This window comes from Thamnophis elegans, chromosome 1, assembly GCF_009769535.1.
Source record: "Thamnophis elegans isolate rThaEle1 chromosome 1, rThaEle1.pri, whole genome shotgun sequence".
NCBI classification, from domain to species: domain Eukaryota; kingdom Metazoa; phylum Chordata; class Lepidosauria; order Squamata; family Colubridae; genus Thamnophis; species Thamnophis elegans.
This window is the reverse complement of record NC_045541.1, coordinates 128582453-128594828: the sequence shown is the minus strand read 5'-3', so window position 1 is coordinate 128594828 and position 12376 is coordinate 128582453. Positions and strand designations below refer to the sequence as shown.

At 37.0% G+C, this 12376-nt stretch overlaps 1 protein-coding gene across 1 annotated transcript in view; it reads right to left on the bottom strand.

Moving 5' to 3' along the window:
• Positions 1-1901: 1901 nt before the first annotated feature.
• The window catches only part of BRMS1L (BRMS1 like transcriptional repressor), a 28002-nt gene continuing 17527 nt past the window's right edge, over positions 1902-12376 (bottom strand). Inside the window, exons 6-10 of the mRNA XM_032230924.1 lie at positions 11597-11680; positions 10026-10090; positions 8820-8859; positions 8022-8148; positions 1902-4226 (exon numbers count right to left, since the gene is read on the bottom strand). Of these exons, the coding sequence (XP_032086815.1) occupies positions 4103-4226; positions 8022-8148; positions 8820-8859; positions 10026-10090; positions 11597-11680 (440 nt within the window). The 3' untranslated portion in view covers positions 1902-4102. The remainder of the gene's footprint in view (positions 4227-8021; positions 8149-8819; positions 8860-10025; positions 10091-11596; positions 11681-12376) is intronic.

The window sequence follows — 12376 nt, the reverse complement described above, 5'->3', positions numbered from 1 at the left end:
TAGCATCTTGGCATTCTGGCAGCAATAGTCCCAAATAAGAACCTTGATGACAAACAAGCAATCATAAACTTCTCCATTACCCCCGAGATTTGCACAAAGTACCCCCGAGATATATGAACACTATCTGTTCACAGCCCAGAGGGACAGCCATCTTTGATTGGCTTTTGATTTTGGATCACAAGCAGGATTCTTGAGGTAAAGTTGTATAACAACAATACAAAAGAGTCAGCCTGCTCAGAAATGAATTGCAAACAGCTTTAAACAGCTGTAACTAAACAGTGCACAGTGCATTAAGCATGCTAGATTTTCAAACTATATCCTTTGCAATTACATTTCAACTAAAAATTTCTTGGTGGAACTCAGCAGGGTGTTCCATTTTAAGCAACTTTTCTTGCTGATACAAATGAACTTTACAAACAAAGACAGTTGGTTAAACAAACACAGTATAATTAAGTCATTAAGCAGGGTCCTTCTGATTGCTCAGCTCAATCAATAGATTTAAAAATAGTTCAATGGTCTCCCAGCCTTTTTTTTTTCAGAAAAGAATTTGGCTGTCCTTCACCCAGTCAACTATTCCTAGCAGTTACTTAGGATGAGATGTTTCTTAAATAAAATATAAAATATTTTCAGTGAAAGTAAAAAAAAAAAAATTATAGAACTCTCCCTCAACCATTGTGGCTAAAAAGAGTTGGCAATGAGCTTAACAAACTAGCTTAAGCAGATAGTTATTAATTCTGAAGATAAACTTAGTCAAGAGATAAATAGCACCAGCTTGGTAACTGAAGATTTACATAAATAGTCCCAACAGGAAAGGGAGGGTGGGAGACACCAAGAAAGTAGTCATTTTAGAGGGAGTTGATGGAAGATATAGTGATCAATCTGCCAGACTTAATGAGACTAATACTAAACCCTAGTTTTAACCAGAAAGCTTATAAAACCATTAAGAAATCGTGATACACCTTGTACTGTAAACAGTGGTGGTCACATGGGTTCGGGCAAAGCCCTAGCTTTGATCACTGGCTGGGCCCACCCACCCACCTGTTGTGGCCGGTCAGCAGACAGCGGAGCTATCCTTTTATTGCTAACTTTTTGGCTTGTTCCCTCCACCCTTGCTGCCCAGCTGGAGTTTCGCGCCGCCCCTGCTTTATCCACCGGAGCTGCCTGAGTTGATTACCTGCTTCTTTGAAGCTCCTTTTCATTCCCAAAGGAGACTGCGTGAGCGAAGCTAGCGAACCGCTTGTGAACGTAAGTGCAGTCCACCTCTGACTATAAAAGGGCCAAGCCCACAAAACCTCATTTCATGGATTACCCCCGTGGCAGTAAAAATATAGAAGTATATAACTATGGAGGTGTATAACTTTTATAATTCCTTAGAAGTAATAACATCAAAAGTACGTGCACTCAAGGAATCAGTGTTGATCTGAAAGGGGTTCCTACTGCATATATAGTTCTTTTCAAGTATTGATCAGCATGCTATTTATATTTTTAAGATACACACAGTAGGGTATTGTGTGTATCTTGACATACCAAACCTATTAGCTCTGCTACAGTATGGCAAATAGTTTAAAATTCTACTTTCATGAGAGACTCTTGAATTCAGTTCCGTATTTACAGAATAGAAACCACACAGACAGTAGGTTTAATTATCTGGATTTTCCATGATGAGTTATTTTATTTATACACTAGGTTAAAAAATACAAATATTTCATCATTACAAAAGAAGCTTTATCAAACTGTGTACATACAGAGGGGTTGTCAAAGCCAACCTGTCATTAATACTTTATATACGTTTGGCTAATATAAGATAGACGCAGTGGTTCCCAAACTTGGCAACTTTAAGACTTGTGGACTTCAACTCCCAGAATTCTCCAGCCAGCAGAGCTCGCTGGAGAATTCTGGGAGTTGAAGTCCACAAGTCTTAAAGTTGCCAAGTTTGGGAACCTCTGAGATAGAGTAGAGTAGAGTAGAGTAAAATTACTCCTCTGGGTCAGTTTTCTGCAGACTTTTGGCAATGGTCAAACTGTCTTCCAACATCAGCAAATGCATTTTCATAAAAAGTTGAAAGCAGTTTTGTTGTTTTGAGGGTTAGTAACGGTAACAAAGTAAACTGACAAGCAGGAGAGGTGATAATTTCTTAACTGGCAACTGAGACCTATTGCCAGTTACACAGAAGCAAGCAAACATGGCATGAGCACATAACCAACAGTTTTAAGCAATAGGCTAGTCCTCCACAATTCCCCGCCACACTATGCTTGTGGCCTACTTTGGGAGGCAAAGAGTTTGTAACACATTGCAGACAAAATGAGACAGATGTGTTTCCAACCTACGGATCTGTACAAAAACAGATGCTGCCGATCCTTCATGCCAGAAACAAAATAAATACATTCCAAGACACACAAAGCCATTTCTGAATAGTGACAGGCACTTTCTGATGAATGACGGTGATATTCTTCTGATTGCCAAAAGCTTGCACGGTAAAGACTTGAAACGAGAGTTGTCAGAATCAAGACCACAGAATTGAGATTTGAGCAACATTCCCCCCAAGACTTTTTAACACTTAAAAAACAACAACACATAAAAATGCTTGCCTGCAGCTGAGTGGCTGATTCATATATAGCCTTCTGGTATTTACATCTTCCAGGGATGACTGTGTTCACATTTCCATTGTAAAAGAAGTTTCAGTTTTCTTTACATAGCTCCCCATTCTTGTCATTACAATGTTTGCTGAGGCTATTATTAATTTATCCACGGAACCTCTAGTCAAGACTGTAAGAAAGACTGAGGCCGCCTATTAATAGTCAAATTTAGCACCAATCTAAGCCGAAGCTTCAAACACTTTTGGCAGTTATTTCCATCAGACAAAGTCCCTCTCCAGAAACTTCATCATAATGGATTTAAAGTGCACAGAAACCACCAAATAATGTCTTCTCCCCATACCCACAACACCCCCTTCTATTGCTTCAAACATGTAAAGCTAGAAGATCCTACCTCCATATTAAATTTTACAAATTCAAACCTTCCTAGAATTTTGAAGCAGCAAACATCACATATTTGTTTTGCCCAATATACAATTTTGAAAGGTTACACTGTGCTTAACTATAGATACATTTCACTGTAGGACAATATGCAGTATATGCAGCAGTAGGTTTTGTTATTATTTCATCATTTATTGAATTGGCACTTTTAACTTGAAGAAAAAGACCATTTAATACTACAGGATATAGTGCCATTTGCCTTGAAGCAATGTATTTATGGCTACTTTTTATTTTTGTCATCACAAAGGAACTGGTACACAAATATAGTAGCATAAATAGGCAAACCCTTCGAGACCTCAACTTTTTGTTGTTTTCAATTAATTTAAAAAATATTTCACTACCACACTATATCCATGTAACTCCTGCAAAAGGTCATCTATATTTGCAAGACAAGCAAGACTGCTAAAAAGCAAGAGCAAATGCTAGGCAGCAATGGACTTCACAATTACATGATTTCAGATAACTCTACTACTGTCAATTTTATACAACTGGTTTTTAGAGTATAACTGTAAAAAGAGAAGTGCCAGTATCAGAGGTGGGGAAGCCCAGCAGCTCTAGCTCAAAGGAGCAATGGAAAGAGATGCTGGGAGTTGTAGTGCAGCAAAATCTGGAAGCCACAGATCCACATGAAGATACAATATCCAGAAAGAATAGTTCCATGCATCCTTTTTCAAATCTACCACCTCTGCAATTAAGCAAGTTCAAAATTGCCTTGTTGACTGAGTCATACAAGCTGTTAAAAGGAAAAATATAAATAAAAGTGCCTTGTACCTGTATGCACAATTTTAGCTCATACATGCACAAAGCCTTACAGGACTGCAGGATTAACCATGAATTCCAGACAATCCAAAGCTATTTTCTGTGTCACGCATTGAACCCAAATTAGAGGCAAAATGTCATGTTCAACATGATAATGTGTTATCTATTCTAAAACATCGGCATGAAGATTACTTGTACTACTAAAAATACACAGATACGGCCACAAAGATAGTTGAGAGCATACAGTAAATACATTTTCCATCTTATGACACTTCAAGCAGGCTAACACTGTCTGGTTAGTTTAATAGTCAGTTGTGATTAGGTCTGATGGAATATTTTCCTTTTTGTAGCTGGGAAATATATAGTTTGGATTTGCTTCCATCAGACCTCTTAAACCACACTTCATCATGGTTAATTGTTGTAATTATAGCACTGAAAAGGAAGAAGGAAAAGAGAAATTAGTGTCCCTATACAACTGTAATATTACCCCAACCTGCATGGCAATTGATAAACAGGACTATAATTACTGGTAATAAAACTTTAAAGTATAATAGCAAATGCCTGGAAACTGAAGGAAAATTAACAGATTATTACAATACTAAAAGAATATTCAATATTACTGCATTGGTTTGAAAATAATTCACTTTTTTAAACAGCTTTCTTTTGCCAAGAAAAAACATATATGGACTAGATACAATAAGAGACTAAATAAATAGGGAACACTGACATCCTCAAAACTTTTATCTGTTTTGTTGCCTATTTATAGAAATTCTACATTAATCTAAGTATAATCATTAGGTCTGTTTTATTTACAAAACAGTGGCCCAATAAGGTAAAACAGAGCACAACTGGGAATGCTTATTCCATTTCATCTGTATTTCTTTTTCCTTGGGGTATGCATAAAAAGAGACAGAGATATGTATACTGGAGGAAGACATATTTCATGCAGATCATGAAGTATATTGCATCCAGTTTCAACGACAATATGTAAGGCTTACAGCTATAGTTCTTGGAAAGCTAACACAAGGGCTGCAGTATACCATATGAATATTCCTCCCATTATAAACAGATGAATTGGAAAATAAAACAAGAAAAATTGCTTGAAGTGGAAATAAAGGCATCGAGCTGCAAGTTTTCCATGGCACAGTGGTTAAAATGCAGTATTGTAGGCTAACTCTACCCACAGCCTGGATTTCAATCCTGATGGGGCTCAAGTGGGACACAGATTTGACAGGAAGTTTTCCAGCTGGACAGACATGGGGGATGTGAGCGCTGAAGAGCCTAACATGAACCCTGTCTGACAAACCAACTCTGGGGATCCTTTTTTGGATCAGAACCCCCCTGGAAGGGGGGGGGGGCGAAGAAGGGGCAGTCTCTCATCAGACCTAGGGAGAGGCAACAGAGCTCTCACAGGTCGGAGATTTGCCCTCTGAATCGGAGTGGGGGCAGCAGCATGGCAACATGGCTGATAAGAAGCTGACTTCCAGTCAAAGCTAATGAACAGGAGGGCAAGGAAGAGATGAAAGACTGGTAAGAAAATTAATCTAACCCACAGCTATAAATCAAACTTGAAAAAGGCAAAGAATCTTGAGAGCATAAATAATATTGACGGTCATCTTGGGATTTTTTTTTCCGAAAGAAAGAAAGAAAGAAAGAAAGAAAGAAAGAAAGAAAGAAAGAAAGAAAGAAAGAAAGAAAGAGGAAAATGGAGGTGTGAAACACTATAGGCCCTCCCCCAAAAGCCATTTGTTTGAAACAATTCGGACAGAAAGGGATAAAGTAGAGAAGTGACAAACCCCTCTCAAATACTAACTCTAAATTTGGCTTCCGACTATATTTTGAGCAGCTATGACTAACAAGAGATGAGGAGTGGTAAGGAAAGGAAGTAATAACAGAGCCAAGAACTGGGAAATACAAAGGGGTTTTTTTATTCCTTTTTTTTTCTGCAAAAGATTAAAATGGCTCCACTTTCTCTTCCGGTTTCACAATAGTTGAATTAACTAAATTTCAGATGGACCAGAACCTCAAAATAAGACTTGTATAACTAACTTCCTTAATGTCCAGTTTGGAACTGGACATTAAGGAAGAACAAAAGACCAAGATGGCGCCCATCTTTTCCACAGCAGCTGAAGTAGATAAATTTAAGAACTCCGAAATAAGAACAGTATAACTAACTGTAACTTTGGAATTGGACATCATGGAAAGCTGGGAATTTGAAGAACTATGTGAAATTATAAGAAATATGCATAAATCATTAAAATCAAGCCTAAATAGAATTCTGAACCCAGAGAAGCAGATATCTAAAGAAGAAAGCAGAGAAGGAGGGGGGCAAGATAATGAAGGGGTAGAAATGGAGGGAAATAAAAAGCAGACAAAAAACTCCATTGGTCTTGGCAGTTGTATAAGGAAAATTGGAAAAGGGGGAGGTATCCCAACAAAAGGGAATAAAAAGCAGACAGAAGATGTTTTAGAGGTTGTCAGTGGCATAAGGAAAATTGAAGCAGAATATTATGCCCCAACACACATAAAAGATCTTTTTAATGGGGAAAATTGAAGAGGGTGGAGTCAAAACGAAGAAAAGGGAGAAAACAGGAACAGAGAAGTGGGACAAAAGATTTACTAGGAAAAAAACAGGCAATTAGGAATTGTTATATGGGAAAATATAAAGCTAATATAAGGTGTTTATTCCTAAATATGACAATAAAATGGAATTGCTAACTGGTTAAATATGATAATGAAAAGACAGCTAAATAAAGGTTAAAATATATGGATTATGGACAAATATGAAACTGATAGGAGGAAGTTGTAGGTTTGAAGGTTTGAAGGTTTTATTCGACTTGTATGCCGTCCTATTCCCGAGGGACTCAGGGCGGCTAACAAAACCAAGGGGGGGGGAGGACAATACAAAAAGGAAAACCACAAAAAAAGCAGAGGTTTGTGATTCACTTTTATACATGATAATTAAACTGAATTGCTAATTGATTGAATATGACAATAGAGGGACAATTAAGCATGGGTTAAAATATGTGAAACATGGACATATATAGAATTTTTTAAGATGATAAACAAAGTGAGATGTTTACCACTTGTTATTCTGTGTAATAGATTAAGGGAATCATAATGAACATTGAACAGTAAGGATTGCCATTTATAGACAATTAGGGATAATCTAATCCAAGATATGGAAAAATGGAGAGGGAAAATGAAATATACTTACAATGGGAAACTATTGAGATTTAAAGACAGAATCACAAATTGGGGGCGTGTAAGGATGTATAATTATATAAAGATAATGATGAGAATAGCTAGGAATTGTAATCAGGTCTACATCTCAACCAAAATTAGGCTGGGGGTGGGAGGATTAAAAGCACAATGACTATATATGTATACTTTTTAATTCTATTTTTTTAAAGGAGGAAGATATATGTTAAAATTAAATATCTATATTGAAAAGGAATTATAAATACCATCAACATAAAATGGAGCTTATGCAGAAGTTGAAATATACCAAGTAAATGAGATGAATGTGAAGTAGAGGATAGAGGTAAGGGAAGAACAGAGGGATAGGAGAGAGGGCAATGGGGGGGGGAGAGCAGGAGAGAAAGGAGGAGTGGAAAGGGGAGAGAGGAGAAGGAGAGAGGAAGGGGAAATAGAGAAGAGAAGGATGACAGAGGGAAGAAAGGAGGTAGGTAAGGGAAGGAGGGAGGGAGAAGAAAGTGATGGGTAAGTTACAAATATGGTGTATAGAGAGCAGAAGAGCAAATAATTGTTTTTGGGAGTTGATGGTAAGATGAATTGATGTTAACAATACAATACGATGTTGGCTATGTAATAATATACGTGTGATTATATGTTATGAAAATGAAAAATAAAAAACTTTATAAAAAAAGGCTGACACAGCCTTTTATCCCTCCAAGATCAGTAAAATGAGGATCCAGATTTGGGGGCAATATGCAAATGATGATTCTACATTGCAGAGCACCCGATAAATTCTACAAAGCACTATGGGGCAGTATATAAGCCCAAATGCTATTGCTATTGTGCTCTGGCTGATGCTATCCTGCTTTACTATCTGGCTGATGCACCCTAAGGATGCTTTACTATGAACTCACACCCTCCCCAGCTACACAACTATTATGCCCAAATTAGCTACATATGCTTAAACCATTTAATAGGGGGGGGGAGGAATCTTTGAAGTCTATTCAATTTATTTTTTAAAAATCATACCTTGTAGGGCATTCATCTTTTCTATCAATACATATTGTCTGTCCACGTCCATACCATTCCCCATTATAGTAGAGTTTTCCTTCCTCAGATCGTGTACTGTGTAGGTGTTTTTCCATCTTGACTGGTGCTGAAAAGAGGCAGTATAAACAATGCCAATGAAATATAACAGTTGCTTTAAGAAGTTAACCAATTTCTTTCTAATTTACATCCTGTTAATACATGCATGAGTGATTTTACCTTCTGCTCTTAAGCAGAAATAGATTGTAGATTCTTACTGAAAATGCATCCATAAGAATAAATGTTCTTGAGTCGGCTATGTAATAGTTAGCTTGGGATGCAAACTTTGTCTATTGCTGGATAAATATTATTCATATTATAGGAACGTTCAAACAAATTTATTATTTTTTAATAAACCCATTTATTGATTGATTTGATGTAGGTACCACCTGCCTCAGATCAACTCTTCTCAACTTTCCAAAATAAATTGCCCTCAAATCGTCAAGGCCACAAATCAGTTTCCCATTATTGTATTTTTTGTATTTAGACCTTATATTCAGCTAATCGCCAGAAACTGCAGCCTAGCTTTTAGGGTGGGAAAGGAAATAGAAAGTAAGAAGGAAGCCATTGTAGATATTGGTACTCTACAAAGGATTACAGCCGGAAAAAGGGGAATTGACTGCATCATCAGTGAATTCATGGTCACAGTGCCTCTGCTTTTCAGCAGCAGTGGAGTAGGGCATGACTCATAATTGGCTACTCTATGAATAAACTGCAAAAGAGTAAAGTAAGTTGCCTTACGTTCTGCTTTCACTCTATGTGGTCCCAATGTAGCCATTGCCTGAAATTTAAAAAAAATAGTTTTCATTTTTTTTAAAAGTCATTCTTTAGCAAGCTATCTTCTAAAGAAATTTCATTTTAAAGAACAATTTCATGACAACTCCTGTGAAACAAATATATGGACACATAGACAACTTATTTTGAAGAAGTGTGTATATTGCAATTGGATAGCATAGTGATTAGAGCACTGGCCTTTGATATGGGAGAATCTCAGGGCTTGAATCTCAGTTGGTACTTATCTTACCAGTAGAGGTCCTTGGGCAAAGACTTCCCCAACCTTTCACTAGCCTACCTCAGGATATGGGTGATATGACCCAAGAAAGTCATGCCAGATCAGATATCCCCCAGATTAATGAGGTCTGAAACAGATGTTGTAGAACCAGGACAATCTGATGAAAAGTGGGCTACTGGAATAAACCATACACTGAAAAAATAAGAGAACCTGGAATGCTACTAAAACAGTAGACCGAATGAAAGCAGATGATTATGCTAGATGATTATTTTCTTTCTTGTTTCAAATACAGTGGTACTTTGGTACTCAACTGCTTCAAAACTTATTGAATTTGGTACTTGAAACATTTTGACATGAAAATGTTGTCTGGGTATTCATTATCTGTGTGGTACTCAATGCGCTGGAATAGGAAAAGTGGGATGGCTGCAGAGAGTGGACAGGAAATCAACCACACCAGAAAAGTTGCTGCAAAAAAAAGAGGGGAACAACTGCAGAGGGCAGACAGGAAGTTGGCTCTGCTGAGAAGGTGGCTGATATAGGAAAAGGGAGAGACAGGAAGTCCATTTCAGCCAAAACAAAAGATGACGTGGTTAAGTCATGTGGTTTGTTTTTAGTATTTGTTGTGCCTCACAGAACCAATTAACAATTATTCCTGTAAACCTTGAGTCGCCATGAATGAGTAGGTGGCAATATACATTTTCTAAAATAAATAAATAAACAACTACTGAGGTACTACTGTAACTGAATATATACACACATTTTGTAGGAGCAACCTATGAATACACCATCAGACCAATCAATATGATACACCATCATATATCTCTCTTCCTACAAAATAGTTACAGGATTATCTTTTTCTTTATTTGCATAGTCTAAAAATGGGCCTACGACAACTTGTAAATATTTTAAAACTAGTCACTTAAAAATGTATATACCTTCCTAATTGTTGTCCAGTCTTCAAGTATATCAAGATCCTGTAGCATATACACAATATAGGGCCGTTAATATGTTAAGGAGGTTGTACGTTTTCCAAAATGGATCACATTTTTAAAAAATCTCTGTGTCATCCCCACCAAAGTGGATCCAACCAGAAATCAACTGCATAAGAAGGCTAAGATTATTTTGTAAAAATTCATAAACTATTTCCCCACATTTATTTTCAAGCAGAGATTAAAATTATAATTTTATAGCATATAGTATATCCTTTCAAGCTGGAAGGGGAAAAAATCTGGAAATCTTTTTCTGGAAAAAATCTGATCCACACATACACATAAAAGTCCTAAACCAGTGAAAATTAATTTGGGATAGATGTGTTCATAACAAGATGTCAGCACCAATCTTTTTATTACTCTATAGATGACAATATTTAGAGGGGTTAATATTATGATACTATATTGTTCACACTAGACATGTAGTAGCTACAGTGGTCAAATTTATCCTAAAGCTCTATTAAAATATACCATATTTTTCAGAGTATAAGACACACCTTTTTTCCCTAAAAAAGAGGGTGAAAATCTGGATGCATCTTATACATTGAATACAAGCATTTCTGGCCTTCCAAAACCCCGCCCCCTTTGCAAAAATGGACATGAGGAGGGTTTGGGAGGCTTGCAAAGTTCTCCTGAGAGCTGGGAAGGGCAAAAGCAAGAAAAAATGGGCCATTTTTGCTTGTTACCCTCCCCCCACCCAGGAGCACTCTACAAGCCTCCCAAAGCATCTGCATGCTCTTTTTTCCTGCAAAAAATAGCCCATTTTTTGCTCCTCCCCCCCCAGCCCCCAGGAGCACTCTACAGGCCTCTGAGGGTTTGTGAGGCCTGCAGAGTGCAAAAACCTTTTTAAAAAAATTACCTCTTCAAAATCATGGTGCGTCTTATACTCCAGTGCGTCTTATACTCCGAAAAATACTGTAATGCTCATGATTTTATCATAGTCTCAAACTACCATCCTATGTTTCCCTATACATGTTTTAGGAAAGGTGACGAATAAGCAACAATGTAACTGAACTGACTATACCCAGTAATTAAAGTTATAAAAATGAGAGCTAATTTTATGTGGTGGTTAAAGTAGCAGGCTAGAAACCAGGAGCCTGTGAGTTCTAGTCCCTTCTTAGGCACAAAAGTCAGATTGTAACCTTGTTACAATGACTCTCTCTCAGTCTAGAAATAACTGAATGGCAAAGCCTTCTGAAATCTTGCCAAAAGTCCTTGCAGGGTCTAGTCCAGGGAGGCATCAAAAGTCAACAATGATTTGAAGGAACCAAAAGAAAAATAAAAGGTAAGTTTATAAAAATTCTTGATTTGTAATTAGAAAGGCATGGAGAGATAGGTTGAACAGTGTTGATGCAAACTAAAATTAATTTGATTTTCTTTTTCTTTAGTCTTATCTCCTGAGTTTCATTAATTTTGCTTACTGCTTCTTGCTGTTTTTCAACGCTTTGCACAATGTTGCTTATTCCAAAATAGAATAGCATGATGAATGTATGTTTATGGCAGCTGCTAAAGGATATCTGAAACAACAACAGGTTTCTTCTTCTCTGGACTAAATAGATCCTTTCTTTTTTTCCTAGATTGAAGTTCATCATTCCATAACTCTAAAAAAGAGGGAAAAAATGTTGCAATTACACCTTTTTAATCCCACAATTCGTAGGTTAAGCCCTTCAAAAAAAGACAAACTTCTACATTTGGGGAAAAATCAGATTCATATCTTAAAACATATTTAAGAAATTATGAGGACTGTTTTAAAACAGGAAGAAACAAAGTTTCCCATACCACCACAAGTGTGTTTATTTTCCCTTATTCCACCACACTTTCTTCCTCTCTTTCAAAAACTACCCACCTTCAAATAGGTCAGGGATTTGGAGAATGGTGAATCATTTTTATTCACGGATCCTTTAAGTCAGGGTTCCCCAAAGTGATCAATATCAGTCCCCGAGGATCAATGAGATTATCCAGGGGTCTGTCATTATTGTTATTGATACTATCATTAGTGAAAGTAGTACTTATTAAGTTATTTTCATATAATAAATATTTGAGGATCAATGAAAAATCTGAAATTTCATGGAAGGGTCAATCAAAGAGATTGGGGATGCCTGTTTTAGGTTAATTTTAAGTATCGGAAGGCAACAGAAAACAAACTTGAGGCCTCACTAAGAGGCATGAGGTAGCTCAATCTTTCTCAACCTCAGCAAGTTTAAGATGGGTAAACTTCAACATTCATCATGCTAGCTCCGGAATTCTGGGAGTTGAAGTCCACCCATCTTAAAGTTGCTGAAGTGGAAAAACAATGA